Source organism: Astyanax mexicanus, chromosome 11, assembly GCF_023375975.1.
Source record: "Astyanax mexicanus isolate ESR-SI-001 chromosome 11, AstMex3_surface, whole genome shotgun sequence".
Classification (NCBI taxonomy): domain Eukaryota; kingdom Metazoa; phylum Chordata; class Actinopteri; order Characiformes; family Acestrorhamphidae; genus Astyanax; species Astyanax mexicanus.
Window position 1 is genome coordinate 10,493,259 of NC_064418.1, and position 23,771 is coordinate 10,517,029.

At 39.2% G+C, this 23,771-nt stretch overlaps 1 protein-coding gene across 10 annotated transcripts in view; it reads right to left on the reverse strand.

Annotated features, from left to right (window-relative positions):
* stxbp5l (syntaxin binding protein 5L) overlaps positions 1 to 23,771 on the reverse strand; it is a 221,828-nt gene that overhangs the window by 18,059 nt on the left and 179,998 nt on the right. For 4 of the 10 annotated variants that reach the window (XM_022680501.2, XM_022680499.2, XM_022680500.2 and 1 more), the window contains 2 exons: positions 21,462 to 21,527; positions 5,385 to 5,567 (listed from right to left, as the gene is read on the reverse strand). In XM_022680501.2, the coding sequence (XP_022536222.2) occupies positions 5,385 to 5,567; positions 21,462 to 21,527 (249 nt within the window). Of the gene's footprint in view, positions 1 to 5,384; positions 5,568 to 7,468; positions 7,523 to 15,348; positions 15,454 to 21,461; positions 21,528 to 23,771 lie in introns of all 10 variants that reach the window. The other 6 variants (XM_022680496.2, XM_022680497.2, XM_022680494.2 and 3 more) reach the window with 3 other exon arrangements.

Below are 23,771 nucleotides of genomic sequence, written 5' to 3' on the forward strand. Positions count from 1 at the left end.
ATATTTTTTGGCCAGTTTGATATGGATGGTTGGTCATGTTTGGTTAAGCCAGTTACTGGTCATACTGGTTGACCAATTTATCAAGCTGTTCATTATTGCAGCCCAGTTTGTTTGGCCAGCACTGTCATTATGGTTCAGATGGTCAACAAGCTTTGTCATATTGGTTGAATAGTTTGTATAAAAGCAGTTTGATCAAGCTGATAATACTGTTGGCCCAGTTTGGTTGTGCTGGATGACTAGCATGGTCATATTGGTCATGCTGTTCAGAAAGCTTTATTATACTGTATGGCTAGCATTTAAAAACAGTATGATATTCTGGTGGTCAATCATATTTGAGCTGGATGACTATCATGGTTATGGTGGTCAACAGGCTTGGCCTGTGAATGGCTAGTTGGTTGAAACCAGGTTGTAAATCTGGTATTACTGATGGCGCAGCTTGTTTGCGCAGGATTTGTGCAGTAGCATGAACATGCTGGTCAACAAGCTTGGTCCTACTAAGCTACTGTAGTTGAGCAGTTTGGCCAACTCAGATATACTGGTGGCCCTGCGTGGTCGTAGTGGTTATGCTGATCAACAAGCTTGGTCCTATTGGATGTTTAGCTTGGTCAAACTGGTTAACCAGTTTAGCTTGCTTGACCAGTTTGAGTAGTTGGGCAGGGCAGTTAGGATTACATTACAAAGATTTATATTTATAACATTTCTATTAACAAAGGAGGAACAATAGGAACAAAGATTGAAGCAGACTATCGCTGACGTTACATCAGTGTAGATCAGTGTGCAATATTGTTTGTTGTGTGTGTGTGTGTGTAAGTGTGTAAAATGCTGCTTCTGCTGCAGAGCAATGGTGTTGCAGTCACAGCAGAGCTGCAGCGTCAGAGTCTTCAGCTGTTCTGATGAATGAAGAGGACGTAAACAATAAGGACAGACGGCTGATACAGAACAGTACAAAGAGACAGGGCATCTTCAGCTGTGTGTGTATATCTGTGTGTGTGTGTGTGTGAGAATATGTGCTGCAATCACAGCAGGAATGGAAGATGCACCTTCAGAGGCAAAATGACAGCACTGATACAAAGCATCAAAAAGGCAAACACACACACACACTCTCTCTCTCCCATATCCAGGCAGCAGTAAGTGAGTCAGTGTGTTCTGAGCCATGGTTAATTACAGCTCTGAAATTAGCACAGTCCTGCAAACTGGGGTCAGCACTGGTAACACAGCGCCCAGTCATACCGAGCAGTTTTATTAATGGACTCTTCTTAACACAAGTGTGAGAACATTCTCTTCTGTTTTCTTGCATATTTTATTCTAAAATTAATCACAAACAGCATCATTAATTTCCTCTCTTTCCAAAACTAGACATTCATACTGGATATTTTACTGTACATGAAGATACAAATGTAAACATACATAAAGCTCATTTAGTCTGACAGTATAATATTGGTTATCTTTTACAGCTGTATTTAGGTATTAAAGGGACCATATACTATGTTTGTCCACTTGGAAGTCAAGGATGCTCTCTGTTACTGTCTATAGCTCTTTTCTGACTGGCTGCTTTGTATTGGGCATCCTGCAGAAATAATTTGGTGAAGTCTGGACAGGGCAGTTACCAACAGTAGATTATTTTTTTTGTATTTTTTGGTTTTAGTACACAAGCTGTAGTACCTATCTTCATGTTTAACTGATTTGAGAACTGCCTTAGAGTGTACTCACACTAAGTTCAGTTCTGCACCCTCCCCACGCCACCACTGGCCTGCACTCACACTGCGTTTAAACAATCCGTGCCCGAGCACGCTTATGTCACTAATCAGTGGGCTAGCCTGTGTTGTGCCGAAATCAGCACCCCCACCATGAAAAGCACCCTCTCTCGTATAGCACTCACACTGCATTCGTACCATGCTCGAGTCCAAGTGAAACATGCTCTGGCCCACCTCTTTAAGCGGGCCAGGGCACGGTACAGTGCGATCACACTAGTCAAACTAGTTGTGCTTTGGGAGGTAACCGTTGCCTGCACAGACTGCCTAATGTGAGATAACCCTCAGTTTGCAGAACTTGTTAAACTGTTAGAGAACTGTAAACCACACAAGCATGTATGTATGTGTGTATGTTTGAGTGTGTGACTGAGTGTGTGTGTGTGTGTGTGTGAGAAATAAACAGTCACACATTTGATATGAAACCCTTGTGGTGGAAGCATCTGCTTTTAAACTTGTTACCTACCATCAAACAGCATTCGGAATGAGCGCGAACGCTGGGATTAGAGCAGTTCATCTCCATGTTTGAAGCATTAGTACAGTCTCAAACATTAAAGGGATGGAGAAATCCCTCAAAGCTCAAAACTAGAAGCTCGTTTTTGTGATTTGCTCTGACGAGAGTTTGTGTCATTCCTTTTGTTGCTTTAAATGCTAATTTAAGGAAGTGAAAACATGAGAATGTGGGAAAAACTCCTGTATATCTAATTTTTCTTGGTATGCTCAGATGTTCTTCAAAGAAACTTTTTAAATGACTCAACTTGATTTTTTCCCAGCTAACAGAACATGTTACAAAAATGCTTAGCAACATTCTAGGAACATTCTAAAAAATGTGTGCCATAATAATGGTTTGCATCACATTGTTATTAGAATGTTTCTTACATAGCAATAAGAATATTATTTGTGGAAACATTAAAAGAAAGATTCCCAAAACTAAAAATAAAAACGTTCGTAAAAGTGATGCTGCAGTGATGTTAATGAAATATTTAAAAACATAAAATAAAAATGTTGTAAGAGCATCCATAAACCTTAATAGATTGAACATTCTAGGAATTTCAACTGTAACATGTAACATTCAAGAAACGTTCAACTAACCAAAAATTGTTAGCTGGGTTTACCCATTTTAAGAATTATTTTCAGGTACAATTGCTGTACACTGTAAAAAAAGAAAAAAAGAGAAAAATCTGCTTAATAAGATTACTAATTATAGAGCAATTATTGAGAATTAACTCAACTTAATTTAGTTAATAGTTCTTCAAACTGGTTAGTTTTGTGTGAAGTGTCTGACTTGTGTTTAGTCTGTGGCTCCTCCCCTTAAATTTGTTTACTGTTTTTTTTTCCCCATCTGCACTTTGCAGTACCTACCCCATCACATGGGGAGGTCAACTTCTTCTCAGACTCCTGATAAAGGAATATGGTGTGGATGGGATTTGAACTTATGATCTCTTATGATCTCCTATCTATTGTTAAGCAGGCAGTTAAGCAGTTGCTCCACTTTGGAGTTGTAAAATCACATTAAAGTGTTAAAAAAGAACAGAAAGGTACATTTACTCAAATCTGGGTTTATATGTAGTGTAATTTTGTCATTTCACAGCTCTGGGGTGGCCCTACGGTCTAACTGCACTGCAAGAGCTTAGCACTTTGTTGTTAAAATCTGTTGACATCATTTGATAGGGTGGTCCTAACTGCTGATGGCAATAACGATTGAACAAATCATATTTGGGGGAGGAGCTACCGATTAAACATCAATATTTACACAACATTTGACCTGTTTTAGCAGCAACCCATTTACTTATGCATACTTATGCATTGTTGCTCAGAAGAAATTTGCAGAAGTAAAAAAATGTGAGCTTCATTGATGTGAGTTAACCAAAAAGCCTCTGTAATCAGTTACAGCATCATTAAAATTTAAATTTCACCTCCTTTAAACTCTTTGTTTAAGAAAAAACATGATTTTACAACAGATCTTATTTTGTAGCAGTTATTGACTATTTTAAGCCTGATCCAATCTCTGATCCTTTGTTTTCACCGCTGTGTTCCTGCAGAGCGCTCCCTCAGCTGTGACACAAACACACCGAGAACAGAAATCACAAAAACAATGGACTGAATATTCCGGATCTAGGCAGCGTAAAAATGAGAAACGGAAATTGGTGCTTAAAAAGGCACCGTGTCTTCTTGGTTATGGACAGTAAAAGCGTGACAGGTCCATTTAAAGTCACCAATTTCTGCTCAGGAGAGAGTTAACAAAAATAAAGCAATCAAATCAAACAGTCAGTGAACATGGCTAGTGGTCAGCTACCCTCTTCCTAACGTCTATGCCCTCAACATGCAGGGGGGCTTCGGGAAGGGGAGGAGGGGGGTGGTTTGTTAAGGGAGGAGTAAGGGAAGGAGCGACTAAGGTAGAAGGGTGTGGGTGATCAGATCTGATCCGGGAGGGTCACTGTACAGCACAGGGTCTCCTGCTCAAACACACTTTCTTACCATCCCACCTCAGCCAGTAATAGACTAGGAGCGTCTCTGAGCTCATGACTGACTGGAATCCTTTATGTACAATTAATAGGCATCCTTTATTTACTAAAGACAGTACCATATTAAATATGATTTATTCTGATGATCAGGTTATGTCTATTTTAAACTGATCCTTTGTTTTTACTGCTGTGTTCTAGCACTGAGCACTCTAGTGCCCTCTATATGTCATTAACATACATTTTTTAACCACTGAAACATCTTAAATATGATTAATCAATAGATCGTTTAATGATTTTGCACAATATTGTATGCCCGATCCTTTGTTTTTTGCTGCTGTGTTCTAGCAAACTGTGTGTGCCATAATTAATAATTTGCTACTAATTTGCTACTAATTCACTACTAATTAATTAATTTGATTCATGTATATTGGATTATTGTGGTATATTTAAATTTGAAATATTTATGCCCAATCCAGTTCTGGGGCCTCATGTACTAAGCTGCGTACGTACAAAAACACTGCGTAGACCACAATTCACGCTCACAGTCAGATGTACTGAATGCATACGGAAGTTTCCAGGTCTAAGCGTTTTAGTAGGAAATTTAGTAGGAATTCCACGCAAGTCTTTAAGAACATGAGGCTCCTTTATTTTTATTGCTGTGTTTTTTGGAAAGAGAGATCTCTGGTGCCCTCTAGGTGCATTAACAGACATTATTCATTTATTGATTGGCTAATGACTATATAAACCTTATCCATTGATCCATTTATCATTGTGTTCTAGCTGAGTTCCCTAGTTTAATTTACTAACTATTCCAATAATGATTAATTTCGACCAGATTAATACAGTGCATTTTAATGGATTGGTTAACGACAACTGTAGGTTGTAGGTAAGTTTGGATCCTTTACTTTTACCACTATATTCCAACAGGGTGCCCTCTGGTGACCTCTAGGTGCCATTGATGGACATTATTAATTCTTTTAATTAGTAAACCATTTTAAATATGATTCATTTTGATTTGACCTAACAGCATGTGGAATTACATCTTCCCATGAGCTGCCATGGTTTCTATCAGTCTATCTGATCTTGTGACAAACCTGTGCTGGCCAGTGGCCCCCCAGGACCAGAGCCTTTGGTAGAGGGATAGAGGGAGAGAGGGAGAACAGGCACACACCTTCGGTGAGGGAGGACACAGGCAAAGAGACCTCCATGCATGCGGCGGACTGGGCCTTGCGGAAGGGCGGTCGGCCGGGCCCCCGGCGGCTGAGGCGTGGCCCCTCAGGGCCCCCAGGCACACGGGGCCTCCCGGGCACGCAGGGCTGGGAGGTCGGGCTAGTGCAATGTCCATTCACATGATCTGTAAGAACGGGCAGAGCATTAGCACGAATGGAACTGAGGTTAGAACAGCTCAGAGAGGAGGAGAAGGAGGAGAGAGAGAGATAGAGTGAGACTTACAGAAAGATAGAGAGCGAGAGCATAGTTGGGACAACTGTGATGGGGTAATAAAGAGAGAGATGGGGAAGAAAGAAAGAATGGAGAATAAGAGAGAACAGTGAGAGAAAAAGAGAAAGATAGAGAAGAATAGAGAGAGAACGCAAAGGAGAATAATTAATAAAAGGAAAGAGTGAGAGGACAAAAGAAAATGATAAAGATGTGAGAAAGGGTGATAGAGAAAGAGTAGTATAACCATAGTAATGTTGTCAGCGCAAGCTGATGAGGAAAATGAAGGAGAAGTTGAAGCATAAAAGAAAGGCAAGAACCAAGGAAAGAAGAAGAGGAAACAAAGAGGTAATGACAGAGTCATTGTTCGCCTAAAACAAGCATTCATCAGGAATTCCTCATCCTCATGATTTAGTAGTAGTAGCAGAAGTTAGACAGATCTACAGGAGCTTTAACTGACCAGACCTCCATCTTCTCAGAACATTATATCAGATCTCCAGCTAAGATTAATCCTAACCAGCTCTAATGGTTTGGTAAGGTAGGTGTACAGAGGATGAGGAAGCCCAGTGTGGAACCCAGTCCGCTGGCATCTACAAATCCATTTCCCCTGACCTGTACCAAGAGTTCTGTAGACTCTGGGAGTTATTTTAAATCACGGCACACTCCAGGGGAAACTGGAGCACAATAAAAGGCTACGGGTTAGCATATAGCACACACACACATACACTCACACATACACTCTCACACACTTCAGCTCAGTTCAAAACATTCACACACCTTTAACGAAACCCATAATAATTCTCGCAGAGCTGCAGCACTTTGTTTAAAGCTGACGCCTACAAGTGCTTTCATCCACACAGCGGTCAAACCTGCACTTGGCTTTATGTAAATCACTATTTCCACATTACACATTAATCTGCTTTCAATGAGTCAATTTCCTAGACGTTGCGCAACCAAGAGCGCTAATGCATGTTCTTATATGCATCTTAAACCTTTAAGCCTTAACAGTCCATTCTCCTCTCGCAGTGTGAACCCAACCTGCTGGAAGAAAGTCGTCATTACTTAACATACAGGTTTCATTTGGAAAGACAGGCGAATTCAGGCCCTCGGCGGAGAAAAAAGATATGCTAGATTCAGCCTAAGCATGAGAGAAAGAACAGGAACAGACAGAGATAAAGAGAGGAAGAAAGAGTATTTTAGAGGAGACTGAAGAATGGTCCAATCACAATGAGGCAAGACCGATTGCAGACAGTCAGTGCATGGCCGTTCTGAAGGAGGAAATGGGTCTAATCACAATGGAGCAGGCTTTTAAGACAGTAGGGTTAAAAGGATGGTCCAGTAAGGTTAGAGCATGGCCCACTTGAGGTACAGAATGGTCCAATTAAGATGGATTAGCAAGGCCGAGGTATTACAGGTAAAGAGAATGAACCAGTCGCGATAGAGCGAGAGCGAGTTCTTGGGAGCAACACTTTTTAGTAAAGGAATATGAGGTATGAGGTACAAACCACCTTTGTAAAAACACTTGCAAAATGTACACACACACACAAAGAGGACAGGGAACTGAAAACAAAGGGAACTGGACAATTCAGGGACCACAAATAAGACAACGGAAGCACGTTGCCCGAGAGGAAGTGAGTGAGAAAAGAAGGCCGATATGAACCAAACGTTCCTCAGCATGACACAGGATGGAGAAGGAAAGCAAGAAAGAAATACCAACATAAGCAAAGTTAAAAAAAAAAAAAAAAAAAACGAAACAAACGAGAAAAGAAAAAAGAAAAGAAAAAGAAAAGTAAACTGCTCGCTTTCGGCCTACCGTACCAAGATCAGTCTTAAGATCAGTGGGTAGACTTAACTTTCTGCCTGGTCCCTTTACTGAAACAAAAGAAACAGGAAAGAAGGGGGTAATTAATCCAGAAATAAGCGGAATGGCGCTTGAACAAAAAATAAAAATAAAAAAAATAAATAAAAAGATGTGGGAGGAAGGCAATACGGGGCTAAAATAAATGGAAATATCTGTAAACGAATCAATATTCACGCATGCATCAATGCATACTGACATGACAGTCCGTGCAACTTCATGCCCGAAACACATTCAACCACCAGAAAACAGAGATTCCACTGGGGTAAGCTTAGCTAGATCATGTAAACACACACTTACACACTTATTTTCTTACTTCCCGTTAATTTTTTTTTAAATTCTTGAGTTATTATATGGTCCAGATTCACAGTTTACAGAGTTTTGAATGTGGGTCTAAAAGGATGGAGAAAACAAATTAAGAAAATGTATTGATTCAAATTTGCCACTATTCTACTGTCATCACCATTTAATACTAATAATATTAGATTAATAAGACATGTTCAGGTTCACTGATGGCTTTGATTGGCTAAAGTTGGTTTGTAGTCATAGACTTTAAGTTTCTCCACAATTATTTTTTTTTTATAATTTTATATCAAACACACTCTGAATGACTGAATGACTCAACTAATGGAAAAAGAGAAGTGCTTTAGCTAATTTTACGTGCCTATATCAGACATGCCACTTCAATTTGCATGCATATCGAAATCGGCACCCTAATCATAAACAGATTTAGAATAGTTTATTTCTGCATCTCTGTGGCAGAGTGTTAAAACACTGGGAGCATAAGTCCTGCTACGCCCACCTGTATTGTCTATGGTGTCCCATAGGGCCCCATCGTACCCCCTGTGCAAGGTGTGCAACAGTGAAAACAACTATTTTCACACCTTACGTGGTGGTCTGGAAGTGAGGTGTTTACAGGTAAATATCTGGTGTGTTTCTATCTTGGCGGCAGGAACTACAGGTGCACCTCTGACTGATTAAAACCATGACCGCAGTCCACAGTCAGCCACCCAATCCTATTTTAGCCATGCAGGAGCGCTGTGTGCACACTGTGCGTCTTTTCAAAAATACAAAAACTGAACATAACTTATTTTGGTCCCACACAAATTTTCCTATCTAAATCTTCATAGTAAATTATTATATATGATATCAATTTAATTGTGCTCACACAAATGCTCACACTAACTACTTATCCATATGCAGACACAATTTTATAGGCTACCTATATTGGTTTTAGTTCTGTTTTCATTCCGCTGGTGGAATGGCCACTAGGGGGCCTGTTGAAAGAGATTAAATGAAATTGGTTCTAAATGTTCTCTCAGGATTCTCTGTAATCTGGAGGTTCCTCAATACAAGAAACACAAAACATAAAAAAACAACAACAAAAAAAACCCATCAAAATCAAACCATATGATATGAACACACACACTCACACTCACCCGTCCACCCACACGCATTCTGACTCACCCGCAAACAGTCTTTTCAAATCAAAGCATGATGTCAGAATGAGTAAAAAGGCAACATTTTGCAAGCATTTCACAATCATACTGCAAAGGTAAAGAAACACGCTGCTGAACATCCTGTAGCTCTATACTGCAAGTCACCAAAGACTCTCTACCAAAAATTTCAAAACCAAAAAAAACAAAAACTTGACATTTGCTTATCTGTGTTTTTTTTGCTGTTCATAATCAGATTCAGTACTACTCACACAACAAGTCTTAAACATGTACGTAACATGTATCCAAAAATCAGTTGGAAATAAACTCCTTCTCAATGTTAACTGCTTGAAGACGGCTTGTTGGTTAAGTTTCAGAAACCTTTAAAATGTTGAGAAGGGAGATGGACCTGTCTGTCTACTTTAGCAAAACTGCATTTTATAGATGTTTTCGCTGAACAAATAATTAAAAACAGAAGGTATCTGGAAATGAATGTGCATATGCAAAATGGTCTTTATTGATTTTTTTCTCAGAACCGATTTAAAACTAGGTTCACATTACCAGACTGAGGTGAGTCAATCTGTTTTTTTTTGTCCAAATGTAACAAAGATCTCCTTTTTTATGGCTGTGTGGACAAGTCAAATCTGAGTTTTTTGTTTTTTTTCCAAGTCAAATTTTAGTCACTTTCATATCAGATATGTATCTAGTTAGATTACAACCACTCATAGACCCTTTAGAGGATGAGCTCTCAGGATGAGTCCAGTCCCAAATGAACTCCTTAGCACTTCCTTTGTGGTGAGAAGATGATCTAATGTAACCCATTTATTACATGTATTTTGCAAGTTTGAGCTATTAACAAATGCCATTACTCCATGTAAAACTGCGTAGACATATACAGTACACTTATCCAGAACATAGGACCTTCTTCCTGTATTTACTTCCTGGCTCCCGCCCCAAACAGCTCTCACAATAAGCATAGAGAATGTTCTCAAGTGCTTTGTACTGAAAAATTTCGGTGTGGGTCTTTTGTCCTTGTGTGAAAACAAAACAAACAAAGAGGAAAACCATATCTCCTTATCTTCTATTCTGAATTCTGTGTGAATCAAAATGTGGGTAAATATTTTGCCAAATACTGTGGAAGCACAGAGAAGTACAAGGAAGCATTTAGTTTGGTCATGCCCGTGACATATACCTCACGTATAGCCTAAATACATGTTTTCTAGTTCAAAACCTGCAATCAGCTTATGGCTATTTAGGAAGACAAAGAGGAGAGGGGAAAAAACTTTTGGACGGGTGTTCGGGCAGTTTCTGGTTGTCATAGGAAGCAAGTCCCCTTTTTCCTATAAATAGAGTCAGGAAGGAGAGATAACAGAGTTAAAGTAGAGGGCAGTGAAGAGTTGTAAAAACTTGTCATGGCTTGTGAGAAAAGTCCACAGGGATTTATAGGATGTTAAATTGGAAGGGGAGGTGCTTCCGGCATGTTACTCCTCCCAAAACTTATTTTAAAAGTTATTTCAGATATTTAAAAACTTTAATTTTCAAACTAAAAGTTTCTTTATTATTGTAAAAGAGTGTTAAAATATTGGCTTTCATCACGTTGATGGATGTGACTGCAGTGTGTAAATCGAGTAGCCACTCCCATATCAGTCATTGATGCTAAGACTTATGCTTATCCTGTGCGATTCGTTCATACTGTATATTTTTTAAAACTACATTAACCCTTCTTCTTGTGTAAATGTGAATAAAGGTATTAACAATATCAGGAGCTCCTAGAAGCATTCCAGTCTGACGTACCTGAAATAAAAGCGGAAAACCGCTCATGTTGATAGGGATCTACGGTGTACCTTGCTTTGGAGAAGCAGGTTGCCTGAAGTAACCCTCTTTATTTCTCTCTTTCTATCATTCTCTTGCTCTTCCTTTTTGTCATTCTCTCTGGGAGGAAGTGGGAATGGGGGGGGGGGGAGGCTGTAAATGGAAGAGCTCTTGTTCTGTGCAGCACGGCGGAAATTACTCTTTGTATGCAGCGGTAATGGAAAATTCCGGAATCAATAACCTGTGCCTTACAGGTGAAATCCCTCTATTTAGCCCTGCTGATGATGATGATTGTTTACAGAAGTGTGATAAGAGGTGTGTGTGTGTGTGTTTGCATAACAGACTGAGAAATCATCTACAACCATTGTCCATTTTTCAGCTCCACTTCAAACACCTCAGCATCATTGACTTTACTTTACATCTACAAGGTGGAGCAGCTATAGGTAGGAGTGTCTAATAGAACACTGAGGTGTTTAAAAACTCCAGCAGCACTGCCGTGTCTGATCCATGTCACTCATACCAGCACAACACACACTAACACCTCATACACCACCACCATTTTGGAAGTACAGTCACTGCAGCGCAGAGAATAATGACCCTGCACCCAATAATAATAGCTACTATATTGTGGTGGTGTCTCCAGTGGGGTCCTGACCATTCAGAACAGGGTAAAATGAGGATAACAATGAAGTATACAGAGAAACAGATACAGGACTACAGCCTGTAATTATAGAACTAAAAATGCATCTCCTATATGATCAGTGGAGCTGAATAAATGGACAGCTGGAGTTAAAAAAGCATAATATGATCTAAATGTCATGCTTAATCTGTGTATATACTGTATAAGTAGCCTCATTAGCTCAACAGCCTCATCTATCTGGTGACCATTCTGTCCATGATACGTTCCTCTTTGTTTATGGTCAGAATTTCAGGAAGGATTTTGTGCCAGGTTCTCCAAAACCTGTGCCAAAGCCTTCAGTGTCTTCTCCAACGCTGACTCCACTGACAGGGGGGATAATTTGGGATCCATTTTGGAGACTTCATTGTGCAAATGTTCAGTGTCAACCTTCTCTGCAATTTGCATGAATTACTGATATGATTCTGCTCTTTTCAGCCGGCGCTCATCTTCCGCCCCTACAAATATATGCCACCTCTTCAGAGCCTTGCCAGGGATAAATTCCAGGCTGTTGAATTCCAGAAATGTCTTGTTTCACATTAAAAAGTTTCATCCTAACTCTGAGCCACAGAATCTGCTCACATTAGTCAAGAATACTTTTGAGTTTCCGTCTTTCCCATTGCAGCAAATCAAAAGCAACAAAGGGCCAGAAGCGAAAGTGGGCACCCTGCATGGTCAACACTTAGTAAAAAACCCACTTTGGAAAGTGTCACAGCTTGTAAACACTTTTTGTAAGAGCAAGATACAAGTCTTTCTGTTCTTTTTTTTTATGATTTTTGCTTCTTTCTTACTGCAAAAAGCTGTGAAAGGGGTCAAGACACTGATTTCTGATGCTGTTTAGGTAGATAAAGTAGGTGCTATTGGAAAACCTTCAGATTTCTTTCTTTTTAAAATTTTTATCCCATTTTCTCCCCAATTTACAACGCCACTCCAATTACCCAACACCTAGAGGGTGAAGAAAAACATATGCCTCCTCTGACACATGTTAAGTCATGTGTCAGAGGAGCATCAGCAGAGAGTCTCTTTTCGACCTGCTGCTGATGTAGCGTTGCCGAGTAGCATCACAGCGCACTCGGAGGAAAGCGCAGCGACTCAGTTCTGATACATCAGCTCACAGATGCCTTGTGCTGATCGACAACACCCTTTAGTGTCATGTGGGGAGAAAGCGCCATCTACCCACCCAGAGAGAGCAAGGCCAATTGTGCTCTCTCAGGGTTCCAGCAGCTGATGGCAAGCTACAGAAACCGGATTCAAACAGAATTTGAATCTCCTGATCATAGTGGCAGCACCCAGTTTTCTCTTTTTAAGGTTGTACATTGTAAAATGTGATGGTATGGATTTTGAGGGTCATTACCCTGTTTTTGTCTTTAGTTTTTTTTGTTTTTTTTACAGATAGTGACATGTTTGCTTCCATAATTGGCTCGTGTTTTATTGTATTCTTTCAATGGATGAGATTCTGAACATTTTCCCCAAACAAGCTCACTTTACCAGCCACCCACCACCATAACCGCACCACGTCATATACCCTTTGCCCTCATGACGAGACCATAGGTGCAACACCACAAAAACGTATTTATATATAACTAAAATGTAATTCAACCGCACATAAAACACAATTCAAATTTAAATCCTTTGCTTTTCTTCTAAATAAAATAATTAAAATTCTTATAAATGCCTATAACAGTCCTAATTGTTCATTTATATGCTTATTCAGTGTTAAAAGTCAAATAAGAAATAAAATAGGATATACTAAGCTAATTTTAAACATAAATACATTTGTGCTGTCCATCTCTGTATTACACAAACCCAATAAAGAAGGCTTTTTACCTGATTTTGAAATGCTCAAACAATATGTTTCTGAATCTTTACTGCCCTTTTTGATGGTAAAAGTAGAAATTATCACTGGAACTCAAGAATGGGGATTTTCTGATTGATACATAATTATCTAACAGGATAAAACTTGAACAAATAGTTAATTATTCATATTAAATGGCTGAATCTAATTCTACTTACAACATTCTGAGTATGGTGTGACCCTAGTTTCTGCTCTATTGTTTAACAGTTTCTTATACATTTTCACCAGAAGCATGATGAGAAATAATCTCAAAAGGAACTTTTTTAGGCTCTTTTTAAAGTCTACTCATGTATAGTGGAACACCAAGCATAGTATTGATGCCATACTACATCAAACTCTTTCATTAAGAACATCTTCTGTGAAGTGTCTCATTAATACATTTCCATTGCAATGAGAAAACTTTATTTGGTAGATTAGCTCTTAGGCCAGTCCAGTGGAAATCACTGGGGCCAATAAGGTTAAGCTGCCTCAAGCCAATGCGTTAGTTGATGCTGGCTAAGTTAATTAGCTGATGCAAAATCATTCCAGTGCAGGCAATCTGCAAAACAAAGCGCAAGTCAACAGCTTCCTTTCTCACACACATTCCCACTCATACGTACACACACAAGCTGGGATGAGGCGCTACAGAAGAACAAATGAGAAAAGCTTCTACAGACAAACCTAAAAAAGACTATACCACTCTCTATCTGTATCGCTCAAGCCTAGAGGCCATGTGCCCTCAGGCTCCGCCCACAAATGTGTTCTTCAGTAGCAACTGTTGCAAGGCTGGACTTAATCAAAAAGCAGTATGGGCTCTATCACTCCTTATAACATCAGTGTGAATGGGCGGAGCTAAACTGATGGAAACTAAATACAGTATATTACTAACTCTACACTGAGGAGAAGGAGATACATTTTCTCATTAATTAGGGTAAATATATATTAATAACACTCTAAATGTAGGTATTGTGATGATATAGTAGTAGGAGCAGGGTGTCGCCATGTTTTTCTTCTAAATTCAGCAGTAAAGCTAAGGTAAGTAAACAAAACTAATTCTTAAAAAAGTCAAACCAGTGCTGGATTTTAATCTACGCATTTTTTTTTTCTAAAACCTGTTTATTTGGGTGAGTAAAGCGCTTCCTTTTATTTATAGCAAGCTTAGATTTACAGATTTACACAAAAGCTGGAGCTTTAAATGCTAGCGGTTGGCAGCTAATGCCACTGACAGAACTAAACGCCCAGGCTACAGTCCAGTATACTCACCTCTGAACAGCAAAAGAGCTAGCGCTGTGCTTAGCGGATAATGCTAATGCTGCTCTAGCAGTCCTAGCTGGGGTTTGCAGCGGGGCACGGTGGCTATACTGCTCATGTCTGATAAAATTAATACATAAAGCAAACTGACGATTTTTGGGTACAGCTTATAGTGCAAAAAATGCGGTAATAACACTCTAAATGTAGGTATTGTGATGATATACACTGAGGAGGAGGAGGAGCTACAGTCTTTCATTAATTAGGGTGAATATATATTAATAACACTCTAAATGTAGGTATTATGATGATATACACTGTGGTAATTATTATTATCAACATTCTTTAAAGTTTTTCAATTTAAAACAGTTGCTATGCCAACATTATTTGTGGGCGGAGCATAGAGTGGTCAGTTCTTCACAGTTCAAACTCAGTTCAAGCCCTTTTTCTCTCCTGTCTCCCAGTGCTCTCACATAGTGATGTGTGTGAGAGCATCCACTCATCATCCACCTCACACACACACACAAACACACACACTTTCCACTTTACCTCTCTCAACACACACAGTGGACTTCATGCTCTTGTGAACAATCGCACCCATGCTAACAGCCACCCCCTCGCCTCCCACACACCCTCACACACACACACGCAAACCCGATGCCAAAACAAGTGGTGTGTAGCACTAGCAGCTAGGCACAGCTAGGCAAGAGGCACTACGAGCATGAGGCTAATTCTACAGCAGCATGCTACGAACCACCACCCACCCAAACACGCACACACACAGGCGTAGGTGCACACGGGCGGAGAGGCCGATCCAGGTGTTCCAGAGCTTACCATTGTCCAGCAGGTAAAAGACTGGACTGTAATGGCTGGCACGCAGGTTGGACACGGGCTCCGCCGTGGCCCGAGGGTCATTGTGGATGGAGGAAGGATAGGGCACTGGAAATCAGAAAGCCACACACACACATATAGACACAAACACAATCAGAACATCTCACTATTCCAACAGCACCTAATAAAACAGAGAAAAGTGGTTGAGGTCTTAGCAGAGAAAATAGTGACATGGACACTTTCTCTTATTCTCTCTTTTTAAAACCAAAATCATCAAATCCAGACAACAATCAGCCATCAAAGCAGTTTTACAATCAACTGTCCATCATACAACATTCAACCATCAGCCAAGCTTACAATGCACACAATCATTATTTATGCAAAAAAGTCAAAAAGACTATCAAAGCAGAACAGTGTACTGTCAATTATTTAATAGACGGCCATCAGTCACATAACAATCAGTCCTTAAAGACAAAAAAAATAACACTCAATCAAGTGTTAGTATATTACAAACCTTGTAAACTGCAGACTCAATCAACCATCAGTCACACAACAATCAACCATCAAAGCCAAGCAACACTCAACCATCAGTCACACAACAATCAACAAAAACCCAGCAACAATCAGCCACGAATCACAATCAATCACTAAATCATAACATTAATCAACCAACAATAAGCCATCAGTTACACAAACAACACTCAGTTTCCAGTCACACAACAATCAATCAGTAAAGCCAATCAACAATCAATCATGAGTCATACGACAATCAGCCGTCAATCACCCAGCAACCAGCTGTCAGCAATAAGTCATACAACAATTAACCATTTATTCACACACCAACAAACAGCCACCAAGCAACCAAGAAAAGAAGTTCAAGAATGTAATAATTCTTATAAGAATATCAAATATATATTTCACTTATTTATCACACAATCCATTAACACATTTTAACACTTGTGAAAAATACTGCAGAGGCTAAGGACTGCTGAGTAAACCTTCTTTTGGAAAGGTTTTATGGTACCTTTAAGAAACAACTACAGCTGTAAAAATGAACAACATGACCTACAGACACATACAGATACTAAAGCAACAGTAAATGTAAAATAGACTTCATACACCCCTCCTAATTATGTAAGTTGGGTACTTTAAGGTGCACCTATTGCTGACACAGCGCATTCAGTTTAGTTTAATGGTGCTCACACAGCTCATATAATCTCAATATAAAGGCACTGCCCAGAACAATAGGATGCTGTAGAACTGCTGCCCTCGAGCTTAAGGTTGCAAAGCTTTTAATATACATATTTTTTTCAGGTTCAGTTTGGCTTATTTCAGTTGACTAATTAAGTTAGCCTGTGGGTTTTTCTGCATGCGTTTGTGCCCTGAAAAGCACAGCACTGGAGCCTGTCACCCTGTACCTTTTCCAGTAGCATCTTTTTTAGCTGGAACTTTCTGTTCTAAATATACCCAAGTGGGTCACAGGCAATGGCTGACATTTCAGCTTATTAGCCACCTGGCAGAGCGCCATCATCAACACGGGGTCACTGAGACCTGCCTCAGCTCTGCTGCAAAAAAAAATGACCCCAGAAACCTCGCAAACAGCAAACAACCGAAACGACAGACCAGCAGCCTCAGAGGAAGCTGGAGAGAGAACTTCAAAGAGAAGCACAGGACCAATTACTGGAATTGACGGAGAAGAAAGAAGAGAGAGAGAGAGGTAAAATGAGAAAGAGAGAGAACATGAAACAGAGTTAATGTATTAGTATAATGGTAGATCAATTCCAATTTCATATAGAAGATGCACTTCAATATATCTGACTAAGACTAAAGCTAAAGGCAGGCACTCTCGTGCATTCTCTGCCTGCATTAACTTAAACAGCTTTTCACACAGTGGCATGGCAGCAGAATTTATAAAAAAAAACAGCTAAACAGAGCAAACAGAGGGCACTCCAAAATTACAGTTATTTGGAGCCAACAGAGTGGGGCTGCCTTGTGCAAAACAAAAACTAATGCCAACTAATACTTACGGAGTGAGACACCACAAAACAACAGCTGTCTAGTTCCAATGAAACCACACCTGACTTCAGCTTAAATAAACTGAAGCCAATTAGAGCTAATGGAGTAGGGCACCACAAAACTACACCTGACAAGTGCCAACAAAAACTACAGCCGACCAGAGCCAACAGTATGTGACACCACAAAACTACACCCAACTAGAGTGAACAGTGTAGGACACCACAAAACTACAGCCAACTAGAGCCAACAAGAACCACAGCCAACTCGAGCCAACACTGTTGGACACCATAAAACTACGGCCAACTACAGACAACAGTGTAGGATATCACAAAACTACAGCCAACTAGAGCCAACAGTGTAGGACACCACAAAACTACAGCCCACTAGAGCCAACATTATGTGACACCACAAAACTACACCCAACTAGAGCCAACAAGAACCACAGCCAACTCGAGCCAACACTGTTGGACACCATAAAACTACAGCCAACTACAGACAACAGTGTAGGACATCATAAAACTACACCCAACTAGAGCCAACAGTGTAGGACACCACAAAAGTACACCCATTTAGAGCCAACAAAAACCACAGCCAACTCGAGCCAACAGTGTTGGACACCACAAAACTACAGCCAACTAAAGACAACAGTGTAGGACATCACAAAACTCCAGACAACTATAGCCAACAAGAGCCAACAGGGTAGTAGGGTACCACAAAACTACAGCTAAGTAGCGGCAACGAGAACAGCTGACTAGGACACCATAAAACTACAGCCAATTAGAGCAAACAGTTTAGAACACCACAAAACTAAGGCCAACTAGAACCGATATTATGTGACACCACAAAACTACAGCCAAATAGAGCCAACAGTGTAGAACACCACAAAACTAAGGCCAACTAGAACCAATATTATGTGACACCACAAAACTACAGACAACGAGAGCCAACAGAGTAGGGCACCACAAAACTACAGCTAAGTAGTGGCAACATGACACCACAAAAACAACTGTAGACTAATAACACTATAAACAATACAGCAGACTTTTGCAAAATGGTTTAGGAGACCAACAAAACTACACCAAAATAAAGCCAACATTCTGTGATACCACAAAAGCTACAGATGACTATTAGCAAGGGTGTGGACACCGCAAAAATTACAATTGGCAAATGACAACAATGGAGCAGAGCTTAAGCAGTGTGAGACTAAAACCAACACTATAGGATGCCACAAAAAGTATGTCCACATCTTGCTAGAGTCAATGGTGTAGGACACCACATAAAAATACACCTGAATAGCAGTGTGGGACACCACAAAAAACACACCCATCTAAAACCAATAGTGTGGGAAATGAGAGAAAATCACATCCAACCAGTACCAATAGTGTAAGACAACACAACAACCACAGCCAGTTATAGACAACAGTGTGCACACCACAGAAAACACACCCAACTAGTGCCAATGGTGCAGCACAGGCTGAAAAAACTACATACAATATTAGCCAGCAGAGGACGAAACAGCGAAAACTCCAGCTGACCAGAATGAAAATCATTATTAATATAAAGCTGTAAATAAAGACTGTGTGTGGATACAGTGATGCGGCAGCGCTGTTGAAGGGGAAATGACTGAATCTCTTTAGATTAGCTAAGAGATGTTTTAGGACAGCTCAGAGACGAGAGTCTGTAAACATGGCACAAGCACACAGCAGATAGCAGCAGAAACAGCTGCCCGACCACTTCACTCTTTCATTTATTATTCATCTCCTCTGGCCCTGGGCTACTTCCCAATGTACACATCTAAAAGCCGGGCCCAAAATAAAGCAAAAAATATGAAACAATATCACGGTGGCATGAAATATTCATGCAAAATGGCAGCTTTCTGCAGCCTGCCATGTTCAACTTCCTCTCCTGTGAAATAGACAACAAATAATGTGGTGTATAAATAGCTTGCCGGCTGAGTGGCGATTGAGAATCAAGTTGTTAAATTTTGTTAAAGCCTTTCTCTTGGACACTCATCATGTTTTATTTACTGCTACAGAGTGATGTTTTTCTCACATGTAATCTTATTGTCTTGTTTATTCTTGTATTATGTCTTGTCTGTTTATAAAGTTTATGTCTTTGTTTATTTATCGAAACATGTATTCAATACTGTAATCTTGTTACTGTATATCTCTTCTCATTGGCTGTGAGTGACAGTTGTTTTAAATATTCTTCACTTGGGACGAGCCACAATATACTGTATATCTCTTCAATGTCCAATAAAGAACATGTATCTTCAAAATGGTTAGTTTACAATTAAAAGCAAAATGGTTAACTTTAAATTGAATTTATTTTGAAATATAACTTAATTCCTAGTCATGTGTCTATTATATTTGTCTATTCAACCAGAATTGTTTAGACAGTGCACAGAGCAACTACAGAATGATGTTCAGTTCAAATGATGGAGCAAACTAAAAACATTTAATTGGACAGCAGTGATATACGGTATATATATTAATAGAGGGTGAAAGAAAGATAAATGTAATATGATAATATGGAAGAAAGTAGTGGATAGCTCGATAGTTAGGTAGCCAGTAACATCGGTGATACGTTACTTACTAAGGCGTTACTTTAATTTGACCATTTTTTTAGTAACAAATAATCTAATGTGTTACTATTTTGCAATTTTCCTTAGTAAAAAGAAAGACATTTAGAATAGTCACTTTATTAGGATGGTTCCTGTTGGTTCCTGTTGGCTGCAACCACGGCAAAATAACAACATGCTAGTGAGCTAACAGGCTAAACTAAAACTCGGGCTTAACACACACAGCAAGCCTGCCCTCTCTTCACCACACACTCACACAGCCAGCCCTCCCCCCATCTCTCTCCACCTCACACACACAGACACAGACACACACAGCAAGCCGCTCTGTCTCTCTTCACCTCACACACAAACACACACACACACTGAAGGGAGGAGAGAGATGCACGTTTTCTAGCTGGAAATACAGACACTATTCTGAGTTGTGTATCAGCAGCTAAAAATTACAATATCAAGATTGGTTCTTCACTCTGTCTAACTTAGTGCAAACTAGCTTCAAAAACACAACGTCAAATTTAAAGAAACGTTTAAAGCCACAGCGGCACACTTACAGAACAAGTCCCAAAGCTGAAGCAAAAAGGAGGTGAGTTGGGGGGTGGGGGTTGTTGTCGTTAGCTGCTAAATGCTACTAATAAGGTAAATTGTAAGTAACTTAGTTACTTTTAAAATCAAGTAATCTATAAAGTAACTAAGCAACTATGCCAACACTGTAGCTAGCTAGCATGCTAACTAGCCACGCTGATACACACCCACTCGCAAACAGCATTAAACACACACAAGAAGTGGGATAGCTGAGCGATGACCGAAGTTACAGAGAGAGAGAGAGAGAGAGAGAGAGAGAGAGAACCTAAAGTAATTCAATTATTTATTTAAAACATTTAAAAAAGCGAAACTTTGTTACCTTTTTGACACCGACACAGTTGACGTGTCTAACACACAAAACCTCATTACTGCAAAACTAATGAATAAAAATAATCATCTTCATCACAATGCAGAAAAAACATCACCATATCCTGCTGAAATATTCTGCAGATATTAAAATACATAAAACAAGCAACGAAGAGAGAGAGGAGAGATACACAGTGAGAGAGCAGGTGATAGAGTGAGAGAAAAGAGTAAAAGAGTGAGTGGTATTGAATGAAGGTCTGCTGGAGCTGTAGGATAAAGGAGTGAGGAGTGAGTTTAGTATGATGAAGAGATGGCTAAATAGACCATATATTAAATATAATGGAACTGTACATAACACATAGACAATAACCTACTGCTATTAATCTGTTATCACTTATAGATTAACACTGTTGATTAAGAAGATGTGGTTAATATGCAGCTATAGTGTAATTGTGGAATTCATATGCTAGTGGGTGTGGTTTGCATGCTAATGAAGAGAATGAAATGGATGTTCTATTGACTTTTTTAGTAGTTGGTACTGTATGTTACCAATGGGTGGAGATGGTCTGTTAATGAAGTGGGTGTGGCTTCAGTATGGTGATGAACTGGAAAAGGCATTATGGGGTGTGGTTACCTGAGGTGGGTGACTTGCTCCTCTCCAGGTCCAGAGACACCTGGTTGTCTGAAAGCTCGGTAAGGCCTGCCGCAGCCAATCAGAGAGCCGAGGAAGAGGAAGCAGACAGACATGAGAACTCATTTTGTTAGAAAGTGGACAGTATCAGAACAGCCGTGGTCAGCAGTGCAGTGGGATGTGCTGAGGATTATTCTGGAGGGAGTTTTTCATTACAAATGTTTCAAAATATTTTGTACTGCTATTCCAGTCCATATAGGCCATGTATGGAAATGAATGTGCAAACACATCCTGTTTTAAATTCAATATAACATATTTACATTAATCTCCTTATTCCCCTACAAAAGCTTAGCTATATATTACAAATGCACGAGAGCCAATCAGAACAAGCTCATTTGCATACATCTGTCTTGACTATTCTGTAAGGAACAGCTATTGAACCATCCAAAAGTACATTTTCTTCAGCTCAAATAATATAAATGTTATTCAGTGTTTCATGTAATCAAAACTTAATTCTTTAAAGATCACTTTTACTTTACTTATAATAAATTACAAATTCTAATATATATATATATATATATATATATATATATATATATATATATATATATATATATATTTTTTTTTTTTTTTTTTTTTTGTTTAACTATTGTTTTTTGTTTAACTTTTATGTTCCCTATATTTTATTCTATTATTTTATGCAACTTCATATATTTTTAAATGTTGACATATGCATTTTTTCCACAACATGACAGTAGCGTTAAAGGTCCATTCTGCGTCTTTCTGAAGGACAAAGTCTGTCTTTTTATGGACTGTTTTTTTGGACTAGAAACCACAGAATGTTGTCACTGGCTTGCAAGAAAAATATAAAATGAAAAAAAAAAAAATCTGCAGATGGGCATTTTAAAAAGAATTGTAAAGACTGAGATTGACATTATCAAACTCTCATTACAGAAAAGTGAGAAAAAAAAATCATTTTCCTATAATACAGGCCTATTTATTTAAGATATTTTTAGCCATTTCTTTGATTTTTATTATTTATTCCTTATTTTAACTCATTTACCTCATTATATTATTTAAAGGGCCAATTAGCCAATCCCCATTCATATCAACTTGCCCTATCACTAGCAATGCCCTCAACCCTAGGAAGATTTTGAGCTATTTCTATTGGGTTTTGAGTCATTTCTATTGAGTTTTGAGCCATTACTTTTGTTTTTGAGCCATTTCTTTTGGTTTTTAAGCCAATACTTTTGGGTTTAAGCAATTTTGTTAGATTTTTGAGACAATCCATTTGATTTTTGGTTTGAGCCATTTCTTTTGGTTTTGGAGCCATTTCTGTTGGGTTTTAAGACAGTTCAATAACAATAACAATTAAAAAACTGTTTGCAGCGTTAAAGAGAAGGACATAATGGATGAGGTTTTGATATGACAGGGATGAAATCCTCTTCTGTGTTTTTTTTTTTAAAGAAGGGCATAAATATCAGCTATTACAGTGAAACTACAGCCACTGTAAATGACATTTTGCATAGTCACTAAAAGTGTTGCAGAACAAGTGTTCCAGAAACAGCTCCGCACATCCACCTTACAGAACAACCACCGTGTGTGTGAGTGTATGTGTGTGTGTTTGTGTGTGTGTGTGAGTGAATAAACACCCATATTGATCATATTCTAGTCCCCATCTGCACAAATATGATGAGGCCTGCACTGCAGCAACATCAATCTCTCAGAATATGCCTTTCTACGATTGTGGGCGAAAAAGAAAGAAAGAGGGTGAGAGAAAGTGGTTGAGTTGCCCTGAAAGAGAGAAGGAAGCAATGAACCTCAAAGAAGCCCTTGGATAAATGCATGAATTTATACTAACATTATAATCCATGCAAATGTGTGCAGTGCAAGCCTCATTTAGTCACGAATACAGAGAACCAGAGAACCAGCAGCCACCTCAATCAGGGTCAAGAAAAAGGTGCTTTTAACCGAGGGGTGGACACTGCACTAGAACCATCCCCGTCCACAGCCATTAGGCCGAGCTCCAAAACTTCTTCACCCAGAACCTTTTAGCTGGATTTTCTGACAGTTATGAAGCCAATTTTCAGTGCTGGTTCAGGGGGCAGGCCACCACAACGGAATTCATTATCTTGCTAAGAGAAACCCTGAGCTTACAAGCAATCCAAAAAACTTTTAGTGTAAAAAACTGATTTATTAACTTGTGAACATCACTCGAGTGAGGAATGAAGAGTTTTGTGACACTCTGAATTTCAGCACTTCACTTCAGTACTTTGGTACATCCAAAAAGTTCTATTAAGCATTATCAGAATG